This window comes from Somniosus microcephalus, chromosome 9 (assembly GCF_052327205.1).
Source record: "Somniosus microcephalus isolate GS21.2 chromosome 9, FLI_Smic_1.0, whole genome shotgun sequence".
NCBI lineage: Eukaryota > Metazoa > Chordata > Chondrichthyes > Squaliformes > Somniosidae > Somniosus > Somniosus microcephalus.
In genome coordinates, this window is record NC_140995.1 from 135,405,976 (window position 1) to 135,433,214 (window position 27,239).

The following is a 27,239-nucleotide window of genomic DNA, read 5'->3' on the forward strand; positions in this document are numbered from 1 at the left end:
GGCCCGCTACGAAGGCGTCCCGGATCAGTTCCTCCGTGTACTTAGCGGGCGTTACCGCCTTACACCCACAGGCCCGGCCAAGCACGGACAGTGCTTGGAGGTATTCCTCAGTCGATTCCCCAGGTTGTTGCTTGCGACTCCCCAGGAGGTGCCTGGCGTACACTTCGTTCACAGGGCGCGCGTACTGGGTCTTGAGGAGCTGGAGGGCGGCTGTGTACGAGGTCGCGTCCCGGATGACTGAGTACACTCGGTGGTTCACCTTGGAGATCAGGACAGACAGTTTGTCCGCATCCGTTACGACCGCAGTGGAGGCAGTCAGGAATGTCTCGAAGCACATGAGCCAGTGAGCAAACTTGGTGGAAGCGTCCGCTTCCCGACTGTCCAGGTCCAGGCATGCTGGTGTGAGGATCTTCTCCATTATAAAAAATCTAGTTAATAAAATTGATGCGCCATCAATTACTCAAAAGACTGAGGTTAAGCGAGTAACAATCAGGCTTTTATTAACTAGAGAATGAAGGTCTTGCCTCGAGTGGTCGACCCATCCAGAATACCAAGGGACTGAGAGGCAGTCACTTATATACCTGGAATAGTGGCAGGAGTCAGCCGAGGCATGTACAGACCTGTACCTAGTGGAGTACACACACACATGCAGGCAGGTATAACAGTGGTTTACCACACCCTTATTCTTAGATTATGCCCCCTAGTTCTAGTCTCACCCATCAGTGGAAACATCCTCACCGCATCCACCCGATCAAGCCCCCTCACAATCTTATATGTTTCGATAAGATCACCTCTCATTCTTCTGAACTCCAATGAGTAGAGTCCCAACCTACTCAACCTTTCCTCATACGTCAACCCCCTCATCTCCGGAATCAACCAAGTGAACCTTCTCTGAACCGCCTCGAGTGCAAGTATATCTTTTCTTAAATATGGAAACCAAAACTGCACGCAGTATTCCAGGTGTGGCCTCACCAATACCCTGTATAACTGCAGCAAGACTTCCCTGTTTTTATACTCCATCCCCCTTGCAATAAAAGCCAAGATTCCATTGGCCTTCCTGATCACCTGCTGCACCTGCATACTAACTTTTTGTGTTTCATGCACCAGGACGACCCAGATCCCTTTGTACTGTAGCACTTTGCAGTTTCTCTCCATTTAGATAATAACTTGTTCTTTGATTTTTTCTGCCAAAGTGCATAACCTCACACTTTCCAACATTATATTGCATCTGCCAAATCTCTGCCCACTCACTTAGCCTGTCTATGTCCTTTTGCAGGTTTTTTATGTCCTCCTCACTCACTGCTTTCCCTCCCATCTTTGTATCGTCGGCAAACTTGGATATGTTGCACTCGGTCCCTTCCTCCAAATCGTTAATATAGATTGTAAAGAGTTGGGGTCCCAGCACTGATCCCTGTGGGACACCACTAGTTACTGATTGCCAGCCCGAGAATGAACCATTTATCCCAACTCTTTGTTTTCTGTTAGATAGCCAATCTTCCACCCATCCCGTGATTTCTTATCTTGATCAGTAATCTTTTGTGTGGAACCTTGTCAAATGCCTTTTGGAAGTCCAAATACACTACATCCACTGGTTCCCCTTTATCCACCCTGTATGTTACATCCTCAAAGAATTCGAGCAAATTTGTCAAACATGACTTCCCCTTCATAAAACCATGCTGACTCTGTCCTATTAAATTATGTTTATCCAAATGCTCTGTTACTGTTTCCTTAATAATGGACTCCAACATTTTGCCAACCACAGATGTTAGGCTAACTAGTCTATAGTTTCCAGCTTTTTGTCTACTTCCCTTCTTCAATAAGGGTGTTACATTAGCAGTTTTCCAATCTGCCGGGACCTTTCCTGAGTCCAGGGAGTTCTGGAAAATAATTACCAATGCATCCACAATCCCTACCGCCACTTCTTTCAAGACCCTAGGATGTAGGCCATCAGGTCCGGGGGATTTATCCGCCTTAAGTCCCATTATTTTACTGAGTACCATCTCCTTAGTGATTTTAATCGTGTTTAGCTCCTCCCCCCCCCCATTGCTGCCTGTTTGTCCAGTGTTGGGATATTTTTAGTGTCCTCTACTGTAAAGACTGATACAAAATATTTGTTCAGCGTCTTTGCCATCTCCATGTTCCCCACCACTAGTTTCCCGGTCCCATCCTCTAAGGGACCAACGTTCACTTTAGCCACCCTTTTTCTTTTTATATAGCTGTAGAAACTCTTGCTATCTGTTTTTATATTTTTTGCTAGTTTACTTTCATAATCTATCTTCCCTTTCTTAATTAATCTTTTAGTTATTGTTTGCTGGCTTTTAAATGCTTCCCAATCTTCTATCCTCCCACTAGATTTGGCTACTTTATATGCCCTTGTTTTCAGTCGGATACTATCCTTTATTACTTTACTAAGCCACGGATGGCTGTCTTTTCTTTTATTCCCCTTTTTCCTCAGTGGAATATATTTATCTTGAAAGATGTGAAATATCTCCTTGAATGTAGACCACTGCTCTTGTACCGTCTTACACTTTAATCTGTTTTCCCAGTCCACTTTAGTCAATTCTACTCTCATACCTTCATAGTCTCCTTTATTTAAGCTCAGTACGCTGGTTTGAGATCCAACTCTCTCATCCTCAAACTGAATTTGGAATTCAACCATATTATGGTCACTCATTCCAAGGGGATCCTTTACTAGGACATTTTTTATTAATCCTGTCTCATTACACAGGACCAGATCTAAGATTGCCTGCCCCCTGGTTGGTTCAGTTACATACTGCTCAAGGAACCCGTCCCTAATACACTCTATGAACTCTTCCTCAAGGCTGCCATGCCCAATTTAATTAGTCCAGTCAATATGAAAGTTAAAATCCCCCATGATTATAGCTGTTCCCTTATTACAAGCCCCAACTATTCTTTAAATGTTAGCCATTGCTTTTCTACCGTCATACCTTTTAATGTAGTTTTGCAATCTACCATAGCCAACTCGCCCCTCATACCTACGTAGTTTGCTTTGTTTAGATTTAAGACCCTAGTTTCGGATTTAACTAAGTCACTTTTGAACTTAATTTAAATTCTATCATATTATGGTCACTCTTCCCTAAAGGCCCCTTTACTGCAAGGTTATTAATTAACCCTTTCTCATTGCACAATACTAGATCTAAAATACTGTTCCCTAGTTGGTTCAACATATTGATCTAGAAAACGATCTTGTACACATTCCATGAATTCGTCCTCCACACTATTCCTGCAAATTTGGTTTGCCCAGTCTTTATGTAGATTAAAGTTCCCTATGATTACTGTATTACCCTCGTTACATGTGCCTCTCATTTCCTGATTTATACTCTGCCCTACATTACAACTACTGTTTGGAGGCCTACAAACAACTCCCACCAATGTTTTCTGCCCCTTGCTGTTGCTTAGCTCCACCCAAACTGATTCTACTTCTTGATTTTCGGAGCTAAGATCCTTTCTCTCTACTGTCTTTATCCCATCCTTTATCAGTTCATAGAGACTAATACAGCCAAACATTTCCATAGCCCACTCCTATACCCATTTTTTTTTACAACTTTCAAATTACTGTAGAGAAGGTATGGGCAAAGCTTAGTTCATACAAATGTCAGATGCAACACATATGGTTTACTTTCTACAGGCCCATCCCAATATTAATTCTGTTCATGCAGCAGACATAAAAGGGGTTATTTTCTGACTCAGTGCTTCTGGCAGGGATCCTTTCCCACTGGACATTTTGGAAATTTGAGTGCATGCTGGCTTTCCAGTTGTTAGTTTAAATGGTTGGAAAATAACACCTAGTGCGTGCATGGATTTTGGACATGTGCTGGCAACTGCAAGGCTTCCTCCTAGAAGTACAAAGTTGGAAAAGTACCCCCCAAAAAATAATATTCATAAATTTGAAAATAGTTTCTTTTTTGCTTTTTGAGTTCAGTAACTACGTAATACAGAATGTAATTCCTTCAACATTTCCTGCTTGCTCACTAATTTAAGATACAGGATGATCTCTGTTATCCTTCTTTGAACCCTTCCCAATTCTGTTCTCTTTTCATTGGTTTATTGACCAACAATGCAGAAAATACACAAAATGTGCACCAGAACTATGAACTTTGGTGGACAATATTAGGTCAGTTGCTCGTTATACACCTGGCCCAATTTTCCTTTCCAGTGACTCCAGCTAATTTTCACCCCTCATCTTCTGAGCACATTACCACGGGCACATTCTTCATGTGCATTCTACTTTGAATGCATTAGGAAATATTACAAATTGTAAGAATCCCAGAACAGGTTCTTGATTATACCTGCTCAATTAGATTTCTTCATTTAAAAAAGTGAACAATCATGGCCCATGGTGAAAGATGCCATCAAAGTTGAAAAACATTGGAGAAAAGTTAAGGTTTCCTTGTACTTAGCAAATCAATAGTCCAATTTGCAGGTACAACTACCTCTGCACACCATGGGTGAGGCAATCAGATTGCAACTGCACAATCGCACCCATCTGCATCTTATTTCAATATTCCAGGCACTATATGATGCATTGAGATAAGATGGTGGATGTATTCTTCTGTCACTGCAATGGACCTGTAGACAGGAGGCGAGATTTGCTATATCACCAGATTGATTTGCTAATGATTATAGTAAAAACAACAAAATAAACTTAAATAACACCTTTAGTTTAGAAAGGTTTCCAAATGCACCTTATAAGAGGGAAAATAAAAAAAAGGAATGGACACCAAAAATGGAGAGTTAGCTAGTAGGGATGACCAAAAGAATGCTGTTCAGGAGAGCCACCAAGAGGGGGACTAAGGTGGCTGCTCTGCCACTAATGGAAGGCAAAGGAAAGATCAGAGTCAAAGGACCAAAGGGTGTGGGAGGTGAAAGTTGTGGGCTGCGAAGGTGGAAGCAGGTCATGGAGGGATTTGAAGATGAGGATTAGGATTTTAAATTTAATGCATGGAGAACATGGAACTAGTAGTTCAGTGAGGACAGGGATGATGGGTGAGCAGGACTTGGACACCTAAGTTTTGAATGAGTTGGAAGTTATAGAGGAAGGTGTATAGGAGACTGGGAAGGAAGTCAATAGGGAAAAAATCATCTAGGGTGATAAAAGGATGGATAATGACTTTATCAACAACAGGGGTCACCTAGTGGTGGAGGTGGGCAAAGTTGTGAGGTGGAAGTAAACAGTCTTAGCGATCGATAGGATGGATTTTAATTATAAAATAAAGCAATACCCTCATGGAGAAACAAAAGTGCACAATGAATTTAAAAAGTGACTTTCTAACAGCATATAGCTAGCTCCTTTAAAGAAGAATGCAAAAGTACATAGCTTATTTCAAGAAGAATGAAATTATCTACCATGTCTCAATTCCTAACGCAGAGAATAGCTAAGCCATTCATAGAATAGAATCATTGAATTCTATTCAGAGCAAGAATGTCCCAAATCTTGGTCTTATGTTAGCTGATCTCAGATGGGAAACTGAAATGAGCCTGAACATCCCAAGTTAAACATGCACAGTTCTGCCCTGTCTTGATCTCTATTTTCAGAAACCCTTGATATAAGTGCATATTTGCAGATGCCACGTTTAACATGTCTGGACTCAGCTTTATTGCTCCCCACAGTAGAATAGCCAGCTGAAGTCCATTTTCTGGGCTTATACATAAAGAATAAGCACTTGTAAAAGATAAGAGGATCAGCAGCACCCGTAGAACTATATTCCAGCAAGGAATTGATGTTTTCCTTAGGGGGAAAGAGGAGGAGGTAAAGGAGATTGGGGAGAAAATTGGCAGCAAAATGAGGGGGGTAAAAAAGGAATGCATTACCTTGATCATCCAGAAGTACCATTATGCTGTCCTTGTGAGTGTGGCCAAAAAACTGTCCAACAATGATATCACTGTATTTGCGAAGAATTTGCACCAGCCTCTCATTGTCCTTCTCCCTGACTGCAGTGGTGCTCATTGAATCTGGCAAATAGCCTGGAGGAACATGTGCTATGAGATAAACCTGGGAGAAAGTACATTCATTACTTTATGGTAATAGACTAATGTGTCAGAAATCAGATCCCATTTGGCACAATTTCTTTATTTAACCCTCCTCATTAAACCATCCTGCTTACCTTCCAATACATAGAAAGCACTTCTAGCCAAAGCATTGAAGAGGTGGATCTTTAGAGAATTTTGTTTTTTTTAGTATTCGTTCATGGGATGTGGGCATCGCTGGCAAGGCCAGCATTTATTGCCCATCCCTAATTGCCCTTCAGGTGGTGGTGAAGGTACGCCCACAGTACTGTTAGGGAGGGAGTTCCAGGATTTTGACCCAGTGACAATGAAGGAACAGCAATAAACTTCCAAGTCAGGATGGTGTGTGACTTGGAGGGGAAATTGGAGGTGGTGGTGTTCCCATGCGCCTGCTGCCCTTGTCTTTCTAGGTGGAAGAGGTTGGGGGTTTGGGAGGTGCTGCTGAAGAAGCCTTGGCGAGTGGCTGCAGTGCATCTTGTAGATGGTACACACTGCAGCCACGGTACGCCGGTGGTGGAGGGAGTGAATGTTTAAGGTGGTGGATCGGGTGCCAATCAAGTGGGCTGCTTTGTCCTGGATGGTGTCGAGCTTCTTGAGTGCTGTTAGAGCTGCACTCATCCAAGTAAGTGGAGAGTATTCCATCACACTCCTTACTTGTGCCGTGTAGATGGTGGAAAGGCTTTGGGGAGTCCGGAGGCGAGACACTCGCCGCAGAATGCCTAGCCTCTGACCTGCTCTTGTTGCCACAGTGGCTGGTCCAGTTAAGTTTCTGGTCAATGGTGACCCCCAGGATGTTGATGGTGGGGGATTCGGCGATGGTAACGCCGTTGAATGTCATGGGGTGGTGGTTAGACTCTCGCTTATTGGAGATAGTCATTGCCTGGCACTTGCGTGGCACGAATGTTACCTGTCACTTATCAGCCCAAGCCTGAACGTCCTGCAGGTCTTGTTGCATTCAGGCATAGACTGCTTCATTATCTGAGGAGTTGTGAATGGCACTGAACACTGTGCATCTAGGGCAATAAAAGGATGGATAATGACTTTATCAACAACAGGGGTCACCTAGTGGTGGAGGTGGGCAAAGTTGTGAGGTGGAAGTAAACAGTCTTAGCGATCGATGGGATGGATTTTACAGTAATTATAAAATAAAGCAATACCCTCCACCCAGCCACAACCAAGAGAAGCCAAAATTGTTCTGGTTCTATCTGCATTTGTTTTGTATGTTTTTTTTGAAAAACTGCAATATAAATTTGAACCCACTGCATAAATGGAGTCCAATATTCTATTAATACAAAATGTTAAATCAGCAGTGGTTTTCATTAGCTAATCTGGTTATTTAATTTTAATTTAGAATTGCGTGGAATTTATGCACGGGTTTTCCCAATGTTCAAGGAACCCTGGAGAAACAGCGTAAATAACTAAAAACGACAGAGGTGTCCTATTGGGAAACCCATCAGTGCCAATAATGGTGCATGGTGCTCAGGGCAAAATATAGATAAAGGAAATGAAAAAAAGGGTTAAGAAATGGCTAAAACAAAAACTTGCCTTTATATTAGTGTCCTCTCCCTACCCTCCAGTATATTGTTCCAGTAATTCTGGACACCCATGGAAATGGACATGATTTAGGTTGTAAAAACTGCATGCCAGAATGGGAAGGTGTGGGGGGAAGTGGCATGCAAGATGGACATACATCCAAATGAATATTTAACTGAAGTGCCCACCAGTTTGAGATGGGCACTTTTACCACTGCTGGTCCTGTCCAATGGCACACAAAGTGGGTGGGAGTGACTTCAGCCTATTCTCCCAGTTCAGTCACCTAATTTACACCACAATGGCAGGTGGCTGCCATCAGAAAATCCAGGTACCAAAGTTGATACAGGATTTGATTGTCTAAGCAGGTAGAAATACAAAGTCAGTTTTTAAAGTTAACGTTCTGATTTTAGCACTGACAGTAGGCAACATCGCCTGCCAGTTAACACATATCAGAAATTGAGTGAAGCACTGATGTTTCAATATGTACTCTCAGCAGTACAGTTCTTCACCGGCGGTGCGAAGTTGGAAAATTACCCCTCAATCTAAATCTGTGGTTCCTATTCCTGATAAACTATTCTCCTCATTCAGCTTCAGACTTTGCTACCAATGCCAGCATTTAAGAAAACTTGGCAACAGCATAAACAACTTGCATTTATATAGCGCCTTTAACATAGTAAAATGTCGCAAAGCGCTTCACAGGAGAGTTATCAAACAAAATTTGACACCTTGTCATATAAGAGGATATTCACGCAGATGACCAAAAGCTTGGTCAAAGAGGTAAGTTTTAAGGAGCGTCTTAAATGAGGAAAGAGAGGTGGAGAGGTTTAGGGAGGGAATTATAGAGGTTAGGGCCTCGGCAGCTGAAGGCACAGCCGCCAACGGTGGAGCGATTAAAATTGCAGATGCGCAAGAGGCCAGAATTGAAGGAGCACAGATATCTCAGAAGATTGAAGGGCTGGAGGAGGTTACAGAGATAGGGAGGGGCAAGGCCACGGAAGGATTTGAAAACAAGGATGAGAATTTTAAAATTGAGGCATTGCTTAACCAAGAACCAATGTAGGTCAGCGAGATGGGTGAACGGGACTTGGTGCGAGTTAGGATACGGGCAGCAGAGTTTTGGATGAGCTTAGGTTATGGAGGGTGGAAGATGGGTAGCCAGCCAGGAGTGCATTGGAATAGTCAGGTCTGGAGGTAACAAAGGCATGGATGAGGGTTTCAGCAGCAGATGAGCTGAGGCAGGGGTGGGGTCAGGCGATGTTACGGAGATGGAAATAGGCAGCCTTAGTGATGGCGCGAATGTGTGGTCGTAAGCTCAAATATGACACCAAGGTTGCAAACGGTCTGCAAATTTAATGCAGTAACCATTTCTTGTAGAAGACGGTGAAAAAGAACATGCTATTATTTCCAACAGCTCAGTTTTCATTCAGTGGCAATGATCACTATCACTTCCCAGAGTGATAAAAGATTCTATGTCACAGCATCAGTTGCAAATATGTTAGCCCACTCTGCAACGTCAAACTCCTCCCCTAAAGCACCTTTTTTCAGGGCATGTAAAGATACATGTATTTCATTAAATAGGTGCCAGAACTTGGATCTGATGCCAAGTCCTCTTCAAGCTACTTTTGATAAGATTTGTTCCTCTGCAAGGATTATTATATTATTGTTTTTGTCTGCCTTTATACTTTCAGGGAAAGTGTTGCCCACTTTAGCCAGTAAAGTATCCCTGAATTTCATTCTTTCAAACACTCGGCAAATGTTGCAAACTTCAACATTCCATGACTGTCATTCAAAAAAGGCATTATACTATTTATTCAATAAAAAATTAATAAAATTAGAGAAACCTCCAAAAACGTGAATTGTGGAAATTTACAAAACAAAATATAGGAATGCAGTGTTTTTGGAAAGTTTATTTCTCTTATGCTGTGGAACGTCTTGTGTTGTGACTCATTCCCAAAGCGAGAGAAAAGAACAGAAGCTCATGCACGAAGGCCATGGTCTTATAGACACAATAGCAGAGATCATGTGGGCTCCCGAGCTGAAAAAGTTTCTTAGCAAAAGTAATACTGGCTTGATTTTCCCACCAAACTGATGGTACATGGATACATGCAAATGAAAAAATAGTGTTACAAGCTGAATTTGTAACTCTTAACATGCTAAAATAGTCAAAAACTTGCATTTGTGTAGTACCTTATCATGACCTCAGAAGATCCCAAAGTACAGTACAACTAATGGGTAGCTTTTTGAAGAGTAGATACTGTTCTTATGATACAGGATCATTCACATTCATCTCAGAAGCAGACAGGGCGTCTCTGTTAAAGTCTCATCTGAAAGGCAGCGCCTCCAACAAAGCAGCACTTCCTCAGTACAGCAATGAAATGTCAATGGTAGACTATATGCTCAAATTTATAATGGAGTTTGAACCCACAAACTTCTGAGAAGCGAGAGTGCCACCAACTGAGCTAAGCTGTCAAAATACTTGTAGTGAATTAATTTACAAAGAAATTTAACATTTTTAATTATATTAAAACAGTAATGAAATCACAAGAGAATTGTCAGATTATATGGATCCTTTGCCCTCAATATAAAATCTGCTTCAACTATTTTAAACGCCTATCTCTTTTGAAGATTATTACATAGATTTTACCTTCTCTTTGTTTTGTTGAGCTTCCTTCAATGTATATTCAAGCCACACAAACTGCCCTGCAGGGTCTGGGATTCTCTCAGTCACTTTATTGGGACTGTAGTACAAGTTTGTGTTTAGGCTGATTATCCGGAGGGTCTGCTGGGTAACACGACAATTAAAGACCTGGGTGTAGAACCCACCTATAGCAAATAGAAAGCAAACTCAGGAAGGTGCAGTTTATGTAACAAAAGGATTTAGTAAAAACTTCCAAAACTAAATCAATTGACAGATGAAGCATTATTTTTAATAGAAAGAATCCAGAAACCTCTTTATAGCTTGACTTTGAACATAAAACAACAACAAAAATAATGGTCGGGTAGCATGAATACCATTATTGTGATTTTGATTAAATCAATTCAGAATGGGCAATTATTGTTCATTAGGAAACAAACTGGAGGAATTGGAAGAAAGATTACACACAGATACAATTCATTGTGAAGTATTCCTCCTCGCCTTCTACCACATTTCTAGAAGTCAAGCCAATAACCTTCTGCTAAGGTGTTTTATATCTGTTTGCCATTAAAGTGGTAGAATTGAAGTATTTGTTAAGACAGAAAACACTACAGAGGGGAACTATGGGGATAAAAGATACATTTCTCTACCGACAGCGAACCTGGAGTAAACTTTAAAAAAAACATTTTTGACTTTGGTCCAGAAATGTTACTATTTCTGTAAGATCAATTCTGAAAAGGGTCTTCATGCATTTAAAAAATTCTACCCAGTTAACAAAAAATGATGTTCTAAGAAGCACAATTTTGTCCGATATGATTTAATGAATTGTGGTGTTTGTGTTGCACTGAATGGAAATCAGTTGGTATGTTATAAGCAGTTTGATTCTAAGTTGTAACGAGCATAAGGGGGCTTACTGAATTCAACATGACTGGGTTTTGATTCTATACTGTAACTTGTTCAGAGAGACTGCTGCCAGTGTACTTTTAAGCTGCATTTGTACCACACTACTGTTTCTACACAAGGTGGTTTTGGGTGTACATCAATACAAAAGTGGAACATAACTCAGAAGAGAACCAAGTGTACTAAAGCCCTCAAGTGAGACACCCCTGCACTATGCCATTTCAGATGGTTGGGAGGTCCCAAAGCATACAATATAAATTCAGTCTTATACACATAAATGAATCAGGGGACTGTACAGTGAGGTGCAAATGGTTATCCTATCGATTCAGCTTCTTTTTACTAACAGAACTCACATACATTCCAGTATCATTACACAAAAGCTTCACTGAACTAGCGTCTACTGTACATTGTGATACTAAGCTCCTTCAGCCACTTCACTAAGGCACACACATCATTGGTACAAATGAACTGATTTGGACTGATGCTGTAGTTTGTTTTTGATTGTTTTTTTTTTAATTAACCTGAATTTATTTCATATGCACTTTATTGGGATGGTTCTGCAAGTTACTTTTGATGCAAGATATTTTGAAGAAAACACACATAGGGGACTTTAAAAAGCAATTATTAAATGACATTTTACAGTTGAATAGAATTTCCCTTTTCAATTAAAACCACATAATAAGCAACGGCCATCAAATTTTACCTTTTTGCAAGGTCCTACGTGCATCGGGTGTCAACCACTGTTTCCACATGTCAGCTGCAGCATTGTAAACGTCATTCACATCAACAGGAAGCTGGTCCTAATAATAAAATAAGGAAAACACAAACAAAATTCTATAATTTTCTTTTATACTACGTCAAGAAGTACTTTCAATGTAAATATTATTGGAATTCTTGTTTTATTTTCTCTTCTACTGAAGAAGCTGACTTTTGGTGGGATATAGCTCTGTCAAGTGGCCATTCTTCTTGTGAGCTGACACAAGATGCGTGGAGAGCATCACAACTAAACACAATCCTATTTTCAACCAATGTCCACACATCTGTGCTTTTCAGCAGGAGTCACTGACTAGGAATCAGGGGAGGAAACTCCCAGTTTATATTTATCCCAGCCCAAAAGTTTGACTGTGTCAATTATAGCAATCCAACTCCTGTCCCAGTCCAAGACTACCTATCTAAAGCACAAATGTATCAAACCTGGGACCTTCTGGTCTGTGTGGTTTGGTAGTATGCTGAAGGGATCTTCAGCCAATTGTCCATCAGGGGAACAAATACCATTGTGATTCAAACCAATAATTATAAGCAGAATATTTTTCTACTACTCTAACAAGTCCATTTTTCTTATCAGTTGATGTATCTGCCCATCAAAGCAAGGGATAATAGAAAAGTCTTCCATTTCCTAATGCTATTTCAAATATCCAGTTTCAGCATCAAACAATCAGCTCAGATATAGCACGGCTGGAAGCAGAGTAAAGCTCCCTCTACTTTAATCAACAATGTGCCTTACTCTCAGCCTCAGAGCCACCAGCATGTGTAAAGATTGTCCGATGAAGAGCCTGCTCGACAAGGATGTGGTTTGGATAATCGGGCTTGGAGGTTGTTATGTCTAATTTGAGGCACTTGCGATTTTTCAGGGATTCATTTTAATCACCAGAAAATTGGAAGCAGAGTGAATCGGATGCACTGATCTCTTTGACCAACTTCCTGATCTACACTGCTGTGGAGTGAGGCTTTGCACTAGAAGCTTCACCTTGCAGTATTTACCATATTGAATAATCCTCTTTGGCAGAGAAGTTGGAATATTTGCATATTGAAGTCTGGCTAATTATTATTCCCCAAAACACTTTATTGTTACTTTATCAATGCTCTTGAAAATTAACAATTTTTTCAAAAATCATACCTAAAAATGTCATTACCATCCTTTAAAGTTGTCAATCAGGAATCTAAAATGATCTTCAGTAATCTGTTATGTATTTTGTTGACTTATAATAAAACAACATTTAAAAATCGAACAAGGGCATTTTTTTCCATTCCCAATACTTTTGTTCTGAATGATTCTGCCAAATGAAGGCAGGTAAATCTGAGCATGTTGAAGTTGGTTTGGACTGTGCATTTGACTTACCCAATATAGCTGCAAGGGTTTCTGGACTATCCCTTTTTTGTATATATAAATACAAGTACATAACATAGAAAATAGATGTATATGTTTATGCAAAGCACTATATATTATACTATGTTTCTTTCATTACAAATTTGAATTAAAACACTACCTGTGGCCAATAGTCATGGTTTCCCAATGTAGGAAAAACCTGTAGATCTTTGAAGTACTCCTGGATAGTCCGCGTCATATTATGGAGGATGTCAATCACAATTTTTGTGGCGAGCTCTGCAGCTGGTACATGGGGAGGACTATCTCTGCAATAACAAAAGAAAATCAAAAGCAATGAGGATAGTAAGTGGCCATGGGACTCTCAGTGCTCAGCATTTTGATAAACAAACTGCAGAAAGAGTTAAGATGTAATAACTTTTTCCTTAGCCATTTACATGATTAATCTAGAACATATTGAAAATACTGAGTGGGTCGCAACATTCCATTTCAAAATGCATTGCAAATTCCTATGCCAGGCTCGGTCAATGGCAAAAATTGATTTTCCAAAGTAATTAAGGTTTCCGATTGAAAAGTAACGCTAGCCTTGACTCAGTGGTAGTACGCCCGCCTCCAAGTCAGACCACAATCTCGGCTGGCACTTCAGGGTAGCACTAAGCGAGTGCTGCATTGTCGGAGATGTCGTCATTCAGATGAGATGTTAAACTGCGGCTCCATCACATGGCCTTATTTGAAGAAGAGCAGGGGAGTTCTTCCCGGTGACCTGACCAATATTTATACATCAACATCACTAAAAACAGTTTATCTGGTCATTATCTCATTGCTGTTTGTGGGACCTTGCTGTGTACAAATTAGCAGCCACATTTCCTACATTACAACAGTGATTATACTTCAAAAGTACTTCGTTGGCTGTAAAGTGCATTAGGATATCCTGAGGTCATAAGTCGCTATATAAATGCAAGTTCTTTCCTTTTTCTTTCTTAACATTACTTGAAAAGCTGCCTCTTCATTGGATTTATATAGTGAGAGAATACATGGCAATATAGTAAAACAAGTGTTTTGAGTCTGCCTGCAGTTGCAGGGTCTATCCACTGGGTTGTGGTGTGGCATAAACTGCAGTCTGTTGCTTTGGGAAGGGTTATCATATTGTTTTTCATGTTTCAGGTCAGCAAAAGGCAAGTTATTCTGCAACATTTGTGTAAAATTTAAAGGCCAAGAAATTCGGGTCGGGGGCTTCCCGCAGGTGCAAGCCCCCGACCTACACTTACCTAGCGCGCCGGCAGTTGACCTCTTGGCCTGCATGGAATTCCTCTCCGAGGCCTGTCCCAGAGGCCGGCGCGCTATGCTGGCGTGTCCCAGGGGCGTAGTTAGTGCGAAGCGTCCCCTGGGATCACGTGAGCAACAAGCAGCCAATCGGAGCAGGGAATGCTCCATTCATAAGTCTTGACAGATAGACCTGTCAAAACGTATAAATGCTGAGGCTGTAAAACTGTACTTTACCTTCAAATAATTTTTTTTTTTTTTTTAAATCACACTTTGTAAATAAACTATAAATGACATTAAATAACTCTTTTAAACAAAAATTTAAATTTTTGAAAAAAATAATTTTATAAAAAAACGGGGCTAAAAATAAACTTACCTTGCTTTAAAGTATTTAAAAGTAAAAAACCTGTGGAAAAAATGTTTTAATTTTAAATAATTGACCACTTACCTTTGAAAATGAAGTCCTTACGGCTGCTTTTTACATTTCTAAAATGTACAGACTTATCCGCATGTTAAAACCTGAAAAAAAAGGAAGTTCAACGCGCACGCGCAGACTCCCGCGCGCACGCGTTCGACCTCTGAACCCCTTGGTTCAGAGGATCGGAAGTGCCGGTTTCCCACGCATGCGTAGTGCATGCAAGATTCCGGCACTTCCATCGGGTCCACGCGTGAGTACTCCGTCCGTACTCACGCGTTGGGACCTGAATTTCTGGGCCAAAGTGTTTAAAACATATATTTTCATTTTTTCTACTTCCCCCATATGGACAGATCTTTGATGAACCAGCCCCCAGATATATATTTGCTGCCTGCTATTTCCCATCCTGTCCCGGTTCCTACATGTGGCACTAGGCTCAGTTCCCGACATGCCTAGCCTAGCCCCTCCATCCCTGCACCTGGCTCTCTTCAAAGCAAGTGATTTGGCTTTAAAATATAGTGTCCAAGCACTTAAGTAGTCACCTCTGTGCTGTCAGCTCTAAACACAGAGGGGGAAAAATTCGGTCGCGTCCCCTTAGGAGCGCTAACTTCGCTGGGGTGCTACTTTTAGCGCCACAAAAAACTTATCACCCCCCCGGGCCCGAAATTCACAGGTAGCACCCCAAGAGGGAGGCGGGGTGCTACTGGAAATGCCCTGCCTCCCTCTTGGCGCTACCAGTGAATATCGCAGCGCTACTGCAGGCCTTCCTCCCCTTACTAAAGGGGAGGGGCCTAGCGCAGCGCGACCCGGAGCCCAGCTGGGCCACCAGGGATCGGCGTGCCGGCAAAAAAGCCCAGTACTCAAGGGGAGTGGTGGGCTGATGGATAGTAGCCGACACCCTGCAGGGGGGGCTGCACAGGAGGCCGAGGACGGCAAAGGGGGCAGGTGCTGGCAGGCGGCCAGCAACAGAAAATGGCTGCCCGGCACCTCCCTTTTAAATATTGCCGCCCCGGCCGCACGTACACCCCCCTGACCTGTTGGACATAGCGTCCGGCGGTAAGTCAGGGGGCACTACTGAAGTTCGTGGCCAGGACGTGCACTGCGCACAGCGATGACATCATCGCCAGAGGCGCAGCACCGCGGGGTGCTACCAGTTACCGCTGCCGCTAACCTCCCGCTGAATTTCACAGGAGGAGTTAGTGGCATCGTGCCCAGATGCTAGATGCTTTGCGCCCATTACGGCGCTAATGGGAAGCACAAAGCAACCGAATTTTGCCCCCAGAGTCTTTGTGTGCAACAATCAAACGGAACCCCTAGGGGAATGGGACTGGGAAGGGGGACCTTGCATCAATGGCAACCTTCTCCCCCACAACTGAGTAGCAATGTGAGCCACAGGCTCGAACACACTTTCTCCACCCCTGCCCCTCCCCTCCCCCCACGATCAGCAATGTCGGCTATGGGCCAAATCTGACCACATGGTCGCAAAGCCCGGCTGAGCATTTCTCCTCACCCACTCCCCCCATCTCTGTTAAACTGTAACTCACAGTTAAAGAAAAGTCTGGCACTGTAGTAGGAAAGCCATTTCAGCAAAGTTCTCCCCCCACTCCCTAAGAGGAAAATATGACCTTGTGAGCAATTCACCGTATTTCACCCAACCGCCTAGTGAGATTAAAATCCTTGTCGTTATCACCCTTCCACCCAGGTTCAATTATCCACCCACCCTTTCACTCTCCTTGAGCTGAATACTGCACTTAGTCTTGACTCCTCATGTGCAACACCATGGGTGGTGATTGACTAGTAGTCTATAAAAGTAGAAGTGCATAAAATTACAACATTGAAACAGGCTGTTTAGGCAAACTGGTCCGTGTTGGTTATCCACCACATGAACAATAGCCTAAACCCATGTGCCCATCCTGTTCCCATATCCCTTTATGTCCCTTTCTTTCAACCACCTATCTAACCTATTCTTAAATGTTGGCCTGGTCCCTGCTTCAACCAACTCCAGTAATTCATTCCACAGCATCAGTGTAAACATTTCTCCTGTCCTCTGTACTAACTCTCACATTTAATGTTATAACCACATCCTCTATTCTAAACCCCTTTGACCACTGGAAAGAGCTTATTTCTATCTATACCTTGTCCCAACCCTTCATAATTTTAAACACCTCCATCAAATCATGCCGCAATCTCCTCTGTTCCAACAAAAACAGCCCGAATTTTATTTGCATTTCCTCATACCAGACAGCATCTTAGTGAATCTGTTCTGGATCCTTTCTATTGCCTCAATATCCTTCCTACATTTGAAGCCCAAAACTGTGCACAGTACTCCAACTGTAGTTTTACTCAGGTTTTAATATAGATTCACCATTACATGTCGACTTTTATATTCTAGTCCCAGAACAGAACCCTGTGATACACCCCCACCTACTACCAAAGACTCTTGAGAAATTGTCTTTAACTCCTACTCTCTGTTGCCTCCCTTCTAAACGGGCTTTTAGTATAATTTTATACCTTCTCCCTAATTCCATACCACTTAATCTTCTCCAATAGTCTCTTGTGTGGTTACTTGTCAAAGGCTTTCTGAAAGTCGAGGTACATCATATCCAGGTTTGTCAAGCAAGATCTTTGTTTCTGAAATCCATGTAGGTTGTTTCTAACTATTTTTTATATATTTAGTAATTTCACCTTTAATTAAAGAATCCAAAATGCTCCCTACCACAGATGTTAATCTGTAACTACCTGGATTAATGTAAGAAGTCACACAACACCAGGTTATAGTCCAACAGTTTTATTTGAAATCACAAGCTTTCGGAGCGAAAGCTTGTGATTTCAAATAAAACTGTTGGACTATAACCTGGTGTTGTGTGACTTCTTACATTTGTCCACCCCAGTCCAACACCGGCATCTCCACACCATACCTGGATTAAGACTGACTCCCTTTTTGAAAATGGGTATTACATTGGCCACCTCTCCGGCACACACATACTCTCAATAGAACCTTGAAATATAATTGTTAGTGCCTCTGCTATTTATTCTCCCATTTCTTTCAGGATAAGAAAAGAAAGAACTTGCATTCATAGCGAGCTGGCTTCAGGACAGAAAGCAGAGAGTAGGGATAAAGGGTAGCTATTCAGAGTGGCAGAAGGTAGGTAGTGGTGTTCCACAAGGATCAGTGCTGGGACCACTGATGGTCACAATTTATATTAACGATTTAGACTTTGGAATCAAAAACACAATTTCTAAATTTGCGGATGACACCAAATTGGGGGGGGATAGTCAATACTGAGGAGGACTGCAACAAATTGCAGGAAGACATTAATAAACTTGCAGAATGGGCATATAATTGACAAATGAATTTCAACACAGATAAATGTGAGGTATTACATTTTGGCAAGGAAGAACAGGGAGCTCACTTATTACTTAGAGAGTGCGAGTCTGGGTGGGGTAGAGGAGCAAAGGGATCTCCGAGTACAAATACACAAATCACTAAAAGTAGCGACACAGGTTAACAAGGCCATAATAAAAGCAAACCAAGCACTAACGTTTATTTCTAGAGGGACTGAATTGAAAAGTAGAGAAGTTATGCTAAACTTGTATCAAACCTGTTAGATCACACTTAGAGTACTGCGTACAATTCTGATTGCCATATTATAAAAAGGATGTAGAGGCACTGGAGAGGGTGCAGAGAAGATTTACAAGGATGATACCAAAAATGCGAGGATACACATCAGGAAAGGATGAACAGGCTGGGTCTCTTTTCTCTTGAATGGCGAAGGCTGAGGGGTGACTTAATAGAGGTCTTTAAAATTATGAAAGGTTTTGATAGAGTAGATACAGAGAGAATATTTTCACTTGTGGGGAAGAGCATAACTAGAGGCCATCAATATAAGATAGTCACCAAGAAATCAAATAGGGAATTCAGAAGAAACTTCTTTACCCAGCGAGTGGTGAGAATGTGGAACTCGCTACCACGGAGTGGTTGAAGCGAATAGTATAGATGCATTTAAGGGGCGGTTAGATAAGCACGAGGGAGACGGGAATAGAAGATTAAGCTGATAGATTTAGATGAGGAAAGACGGGAGGAGGCTCGAGTGGAGCATAAATGCCAGCATGGACTGGCTGGGCCGAATGGCCTGTTTCTGTGCCATATATCCTATGTTATCTAGCGCCTTTCATGGCCTCAGGACATACCAAAGCACTTCACAACCAATTAAGTACTTTTGAAGTGTAATCACTGTTGTAATGCAAGAAAACATAGCAGCCAATTAGTGCACAGCAAGCTCCCACAAACTTCAATAAGATAAATGACCAATTAAACTGTTTTAGTGGTGTTGGGTTAGGGTTAAATGTTGACGAGGATATGGTGAGAACGCCACTGCTCTTCTTCAAATACTTTCATAGGATCTTTTCCGTCCACTTGAGAGGGCGGACGAGTCCTTGGTTTAACATCTCATCCAAAAGACGGCACCTCTGACAGTGCAGCACTTCCTCAATACTGAAATAGATATAATCTGAGATATGATTGGAGGTTTCACATTCTGCTAGTATTTGGCAATAACATTCATTTAGTGCAGTTCTATGTAATGTCAATACTTACCCTGTCCATATCACAAAGGAGGGTTGAACTTTAGTATCTTTCATGAACTTAAAAGCAGACTGGATAAGATTATATGGTGAATCACAGGCATAGTCTCCATAAGGTCCTGCATGCTTTGCTGGATGACCCTTTGATGAAAAGCAAACTTTGGTAGGATCATCTGTCAAGTGATAGGTAGGATCCAAATGCAAGTCAGTCACATGCCAGAATTGTCCTAATAGAAAATAAAATGCAAAGATTAGCAATTTACCATACAAAGACTTGTCCTGCACAGATTTCAAATTCCAAAAAAAACTTATAACGGTGAATCAAGCTACAAAAATATTTCATGATTTCTTTAAGAACTACTTGTGTCTTTACTAGCAGTTGTTCATTGAAGTTTATCTTGCTGCTGGACCCATTTTGAAATGTTACCGTCCATGCCTCAGCACCCACTTTGCACCTGCGAGCCAATATCCACTTGCTTTCTGAACATTCGGCTTCTCTTCCAGCTTGTTCCTGTCCTCCATACATCTGTCCCTCTCCAATTACCTGCTGTGGCTTTTTCCTCCTTACTGTTCTTAATTGGCTTTCTCTGTTAAGGTGGCCCATAATATATATAGTGGTACCTATACATTTAAAAACAAATTATGATCAAATCCCTTAAAATGTAACTGATCATAGAAATTACAGAAGTTACTTAGAAATTAGATTTTGTGTCTAGGACCACAACGCAAGGTTGCTAAAACTCTGTCTAGGTGTTTTTCTCTCCAGCATTGTATTTGTCTCAGACTGTACAAGATGACTTTATCTGAAGCTGAAAGGCAGCCCTGTATTAATAAATATCGTGCAGATGGGTTAGTTTCCAGAAACTTTGTGTAGCATGTTAATTTTCATTTCAACACTTCTGATTAAGGCCGTCACTGACCTCATCTCCTCTGGAGATCTTCCCTCCACGGCCACCAATCTTATAGTTCCCCAGCCCCGCACAGCCTGCTTCGACCTCCATCCCCAGATCCACAAACAGGGCTGCCCTGGTAGACCCATCGTCTCAGCCTGTTCTTGCCCCACGGAACTTATCTCTTCCTATCTCAACTATTTTTTCTCCTTGTCCAGTCTCTTCCCACGTACATCCACGACTCTTCCGACGTCCTCTGCCACTTTAACAGCTTCCAGTTTCCTGGCCCCAACTGTCTCCTTTTCACTATGGACATCCAATCCCTCTACACCTCCAACCCCCGCCAGGATGGCCTGAGGGCGCTCCGCTTCTTCCTTGAACAGAGGCCCAACCAGTCCCCATCCACCACCACTCTCCTGCCTGGCTGAACTTGTGCTCAATTTGAACAACTTCTCCTTTGACTCCACTCACTTTCTCCAAATTAAGGGTGTTGCTATGGGAACCCACATGGGTCCTAGCTATGTCTTCCTTTTTGAGGGATATGTGGAGCATTCTTTGTTCCTGTCCTACTCAGGTCCCCTCCCTCACATCTTTTATCCGGTACATTGATGACTGTATCGGTGCCGTTTCCTGCTCTCGCCCTGAACTAGAAAATTTCATTCACTTTGCTTCCAATTTCCACCCTTCCCTCACATGGTCCCTCTCCGACTCTTCCCTTCCCTTCCTCAACTTCTCTGTTTCCATTTCTGGGGATAGGCTATTGACAAACATTCACTATAAGCCCACTGACTCCCACGGCTACCTAGGCTGCACTTCCTCCCAACCCACTTCCTATAATGGACTCTATTCCATTCTCCCAGCTTCTCCATCTCCGCCGTATCTGCTCTGACGATGCCAACTTCCATACTAGTGCTTCCGATATGTCATCCTTTTTCCTCAACCGAGGATTCCCCTTGACCGTGGTTGACATGGTCCTTGACAGTGTCCATTCTATTTCCCACACTTCTGCTCTCACCCCTTCCCCTCTCTCCCAGAGCCACCATAGGGTTCCCCTTGTCATCACCTTTCACCCCACCAGCCTCCACATTCAACGGATCATCCTCCGCCATTTCTGCCACCTCCAGCGTGATCCCACCACCAAACAGATTTTCCCCTCCCCTTTCAGCATTCCGAAGGGACCGCTCCCTCCACAACACCCTGGTCCACTCCTCTATCACCCGCAACACCCCTTCCCCTTCCCCCGGCACCTTCCCGTGCAAGTGCAGGAGATGCAACACCTGCCCTTTTAACTCCTCCCTTCCCACTGTCCAGGGCCCCAAACTGTCCTTCCAGGTGAAACAGCGATTTACTTGTACTTCTTGCAATTTAGTATACTGTAGTCGTTGCTCACGATGCGGTCTCCTCTACATTGGGGAGACCAAATGCAGATTGGTGGAACACCTCCATTCAGTCCATAAGCGTAACCCTGAGCTTCCGGTTGCCTGGCACTTTAATTCTCCGCTCCACTCCCACTCTGACCTCTCTGTCCTCGGCCTCTTACACTGTTCCAACGAAGCTCAACGTAAGCTTGAGGAACAGCACCTCATCTTTTGATTAGGCACTTTACAGCCTTCTGGACTCAACATCGAGTTCAACAATTTCAGACCATAACCTCAGCTCCTATTTTTTTTCTCTCTCTCTCACTTGGCAGCTGTTGATGATTCTGCCATTGCCATTTACACCTCATCTAGAGTCATCTTTTGTTTCTTAACTTGTCCCATTACCATTTCCTTTTGCCTTGTACCATCATCCCTTTTGTCTTTTAGTTTCTCCTGCCTTCCATCCCATCACAGACCTTCCCTTTTGTTCTTTCTTCTCCTCCCCTCCTCCGCCCCTACACGTGGTTAAAAATCTGTTATATCTCTAACTTTTTCCAGTTCTAACGAAGGGTCATTGACCTGAAACGTTAACGCTGTTTCTCTCGCTACAGATACTGCCTGACCTGAATATTTCCAACATTTTCTGTTTTTACTTCTGATTAAGGTGCTCACTTATGTGACAAATGGGCACAAAGATACGTGGATAGCTAACCAGACAACCGAGTACATCAGAATACTGGAGCTAAAAGTAGGCCGGACAATATTCTGCCACACTCACTAATTTGCACAAGAGATGCCACAGGAAATCAGCAAAAAGTTGCAAGGTGCAGAGCTTCATGCAAAGTACGCTGAAGATAAGACCCAACTAGTCACTCTTCTCCTTGAGTGAAAGGGGGGGAGGGGGTGGAAAAAGTCTCTCTTTAATCCAGTTGGCTCCAAGATGACATGGGGGATTAGAATTGAAGTGATTCTCTGCACCAAACTTAGTAACACAGTATTTGAGTAAGACAAGCTTGCAATACTCCAGGACACTATTCATTATTCACCAGCAATGTTGTTCCTGTTCTCCATACAGATCTGTCACTGTACTTCAATTCAATTTGTAGTACTCACTCAAATGTCAAAGTCTAACTGAATGACAGACCATGCATTCTGATGGTAGGTGCCTTGTTTACAACTTCCATTAACATACAAGTGCACATGATACAACCTTCTTTTTATTTATTTCTGCATAATTATGTCACAGTAGAGTCCTTCTCCACAGTTATAGAACATCCCTTCTTGCCACTTTATCTGACTCAACAAAAAAATTGAGCAGCTGTAATACAAAACAGAAATATAATGTAAAAGATACAACAACTCGCATTTATGTAGCGCCTTTAATGTAGTAAAAAGTCCCAACGCACTTCACAAGAGCAATTATCAAACAAAACTTTAAAGCGGTATTAGGACATGTGACCAAAAGCTTGGTCAATCAGGTAGGTTTTAAAAATACGTCTTAAAGGAGGAGAGCAAGGTAGAGAGGCGGAGAGGTTTAGGGAGGGAATTCCAGACAGGCCTTGGCAGCTGAAAACACAGCTGTCAATGGTGGAGCAAAGAAAATCGTGGATGCTCAAGAGGCCAGAATTGGAGGAGCACAGAGTTAGAGGAGGTCTGTAGGGCTGGAGGAGATTACAGAGTTGGGATGGGACGATGCCATGGAGGGATTTAAAAACAAGGATAGGAACTTTAAAATCGAGGCGTTGCTGCACCAGGAGCCAATGTAGGTAAGTGAGCACAGGGGTGATGGATGAATGGGACTTGCTACAAGTTAGGATATGGGCAGCAGAGTTTGGATGAGTTCAAGTTATTTTTGCTCATCCAATACTGGAAGACAGACAAGCAGCGTGACAAATTAGAGGCAGTGGAGGTGGTGACGTTGAGCTGGGTGTCATCAGCGTATATGTGGAACCTAACGATATGTTTTTGGATGATGTCACCGAGGAGCAGCATGTAGATGAGAAATAGGAGGGGGGCAAAGGATAGATCCTTGGGGGATTCCAGTGGTAATGTTGCGGGAGTGGAACGAGAAGCCATTGCAGGTGATTCTCTGGCTACAACTGGATATACAGGAATGGAACCACGTGAAGGAATAGCCATGATTCAGAGAAATACACGATACAATGAACAGAATTTTAATATTAACAAAAGACATACTGAGTTTAAAAGACACAAGTCTCAACATTCAGGCTGTAAACAGAAATACAGGCTTCTGAGATAAGATCAGTTGATAACAAAGTTGTAAACAAGCTTTGAAATGGGAATTAGTTAAAAATACTAAAATAATGAAAGATTGAAATGGCAGTTTGGCGATTCCAGAGAGTCTATGGTTTGCAATCAACACAATGTAATCACCCAGTTAAAGTGTGAAGAGCTAACACGATAAAACAGGAACACAAACATTAAAAGAGGCATGTGCCTTTGAAACATGACATCAAGTAAATAAACATCTGCTGGTCAAATAGTTTTATGTTAAACTTGGAAAACAGGAATGATAAGATTAAATATGAGATAGCTAGAAATGCATGAAACATTCAGTTGAAGTGTCTTTAATATAGACATAGTAAAAATGATACCAACAAGACTTTGAAGATATGACATCAAATAGATGACACCAAGCAATTGCATTGTGTTTGTATTGAACATGGAGCAGTAAGGAAAGACACAATGTCTGCAAAAAAGCAGTAAAGCCAACATTAAGAATCTTCGGTAAGAATGACATCAAACAGAAAAATTGTTTTTATGATGGTTTTTGGAACGCCTAAAAAAGGTAGAGAAATAATTATGCATGCAATAGTTGAATTGATAGTAACATAGAAAGCATTCGAAAGAGGTATCAATAAAGACAATTAGCTGACATCAGCAGAGAACATCAAAGAAGAAACCAATGCCAAAAGGGTATAAAAATAATAGCTTTTCAAACAGAACGTCAGAACACGCTGAAAGAGCAGGGCGTTTCTCAACTTTCCAGAGGCATCTCTATAAGTCTTTAACTTTGAGTCTCGGGAGTCCAAAGAGGTACTATTATTTGATTTTGGTGGATGTTCTGGATTTAGAAATAAGTAAGAAATAAGAAATGTAATGAAGTAAAGATTTGAGAATAAGGATCTCTGAGAAATAAGAAATGTGAGCTAATTGTATTTTGAATTGTTAATGTTGCGACTGATTCAACAGATGTTAACTGAATGTCGGCTTTTAAATAAAACTATATATTTTTAGAATTGTCTCAAAGAGTAATTCTGTACAGACTCGTGAACCCAAATTCTGTACACTCTTTTGTAAGGAGTTGCAGAATTCTGGGGGGTATTCCGGACCCTCATAATATCCGGAAGGTTACAGTCTAGTTCAACTTATTAAAAGTACTATCCGGAGGATGGCAACATCTTCAGTCGTTCCGTTCCTTTAGGGAGAGATAGCCTGAACCTTTAGACCCATTTAAGTGTCTTATGGAATTTGGCTATCTCTAACTTAAGTTGAAGGTGAACGTCTGGGGAATACGCCTGATCTGGGGTAGCCCAAGGGCTAGGACTGCAATTATCCCTTCAACTAGGCGAAAGCAGTCCCACCCAGCTGAACAATGGAGAGGAGGATGGTGTGGTCAACCCTGTCAAAGGCTGCAGACAGGTCGAGAAAGAAGAGGAGGGTTAGTTTATCATGGTCACAGTCACATGGGATGTCATTTGAGACACTGATGAGGGCTGTTTCAGTGCTGTGGTGGGGTGGAAACCTGATTGGCGGGGTTCAAACATGGAGTTGCGGGAAAGATGGGCATTGATTTGAGAGGATACAGGACGAATTATTCTCTCTGCCCTGGTGCAAGTTAGGCATAGCACACTCTGCTGCACCTGACCAGATGTGAACTTGTCTGGACTTGCAGTCACAGAGGCTAAAACCTACTTCATTTGGATGCTCCTCAAAATGGGTGCTCCACCAGTGAACAAATAGGAAATGAGGCAGGAGGGCTGGGAATGCCCCCACTTGCCTTATTTAAATCCCTGCCCTTAGTCTGTGCCTACTGTAGACACAGGCACTCCTACCCATTTAGGAGGCAGGAAGCCCCACAAAGCCTAGTGCAACATACAGGGGGTGGCAACCCAGTACCAGGGGTCTCCATCCCTTTTTCCTGTGCTTTGCACTCGAATAATGAGCATGACCCAGGCACAAAGCACAGAAAAAGTGACTACACACACTCTAATGACACATGTAGATAGCAAGAACAGAGTATCCGGGGGGAAAGAGCGCGCGCGCGCGGGGCCGGGGGGAAAGAGCGCGCGCGCGCGCGGGGCCGGGGGGAAAGAGCGCGCGCGCGCGGGGCCGGGGGGAAAGAGCGCGCGCGGGGCCGGGGGGAAAGAGCGCGCGCGCGCGGGGCCGGGGGGAAAGAGCGCGCGCGCGCGGGGCCGGGGGGAAAGAGCGCGCGCGCGCGGGGCCGGGGGGAAAGAGCGCGCGCGCGCGGGGCCGGGGGGAAAGAGCGCGCGCGCGCGGGGCCGGGGGGAAAGAGCGCGCGCGCGCGGGGCCGGGGGGAAAGAGCGCGCGCGCGCGGGGCCGGGGGGAAAGAGCGCGCGCGCGCGGGGCCGGGGGGAAAGAGCGCGCGCGCGCGGGGCCGGGGGGAAAGAGCGCGCGCGCGCGGGGCCGGGGGGAAAGAGCGCGCGCGCGCGGGGCCGGGGGGAAAGAGCGCGCGCGCAGCGCGCGGGGCCGGGGGGAAAGAGCGCGCGCGCGCGGGGCCGGGGGGAAAGAGCGCTGCGCCGCGCGGGGGGCCGGGGGGAAAGAGCGCGCGCGCGCGGGGCCGGGGGGAAAGAGCGCGCGCGCGCGCGCGAGGGGCCGGGGGGAAAGAGCGCGCGCGCGCGGGGGCCGGGGGGAAAGAGCGCGCGCGAGGGGCCGGGGGGAAAGAGCGCGCTGCGCGCGGGGGCCGGGGGGAAAGAGCGCGCAGGCGCAGGGGCCGGGGGGAAAGAGCGCGCGCGAGGGGCCGGGGGGAAAGAGCGCGCGCGCGCGGGGCCGGGGGGAAAGAGCGCGCGCTGCGCGCGGGGCCGGGGGGAAAGAGCGCGAGCGCGCGCGGGGCCGGGGGGAAAGAGCGCGCGCGCGCGCGGGGCCGGGGGGGAAAGAGCGCGCGCAGCGCGCGGGGGCCGGGGGGAAAGAGCGCGCGCGCGCGGGGCCGGGGGGAAAGAGCGCGCGCGCGCGCGGGGCCGGGGGGAAAGAGCGCGCGCGCGCGGCGGCCGGGGGGAAAGAGCGCGCGCGCGGGGCCGGGGGGAAAGAGCGCGCGCGCGCGGGGCCGGGGGGAAAGAGCGCGCGAGCGCGCGGCGGGGCCGGGGGGGAAAGAGCGCGCGCACGCGCGGGGCCGGGGGGGAAAGAGCGCGCGCACGCGCGGGGCCGGGGGGAAAGAGCGCGCGCACGCGCGGGGCCGGGGGGAAAGAGCGCGCGCACGGCGCGGGGCCGGGGGGAAAGAGCGCGCGCACGCGCGGGGCCGGGGGGAAAGAGCGCGCGCACGCGCGGGGCC

At 44.2% G+C, this 27,239-nt stretch overlaps 1 protein-coding gene across 3 annotated transcripts in view; it reads right to left on the reverse strand.

Annotated features, from left to right (window-relative positions):
- The window catches only part of smpdl3a (sphingomyelin phosphodiesterase acid like 3A), an 83,942-nt gene that overhangs the window by 38,312 nt on the left and 18,391 nt on the right, over window positions 1-27,239 (reverse strand). For 2 of the 3 annotated variants that reach the window (XM_085997277.1, XM_085997276.1), the window contains exons 2-6: window positions 19,475-19,688; window positions 13,363-13,507; window positions 11,799-11,895; window positions 10,205-10,383; window positions 5,833-6,013 (exon numbers count right to left, since the gene is read on the reverse strand). In XM_085997277.1, the coding sequence (XP_085853403.1) occupies window positions 5,833-6,013; window positions 10,205-10,383; window positions 11,799-11,895; window positions 13,363-13,507; window positions 19,475-19,688 (816 nt within the window). Of the gene's footprint in view, window positions 1-5,832; window positions 6,014-10,204; window positions 10,384-11,798; window positions 11,896-13,362; window positions 13,508-19,474; window positions 19,689-19,834; window positions 25,955-27,239 lie in introns of those variants that run through there. The other variant, XM_085997279.1, reaches the window with a different exon arrangement.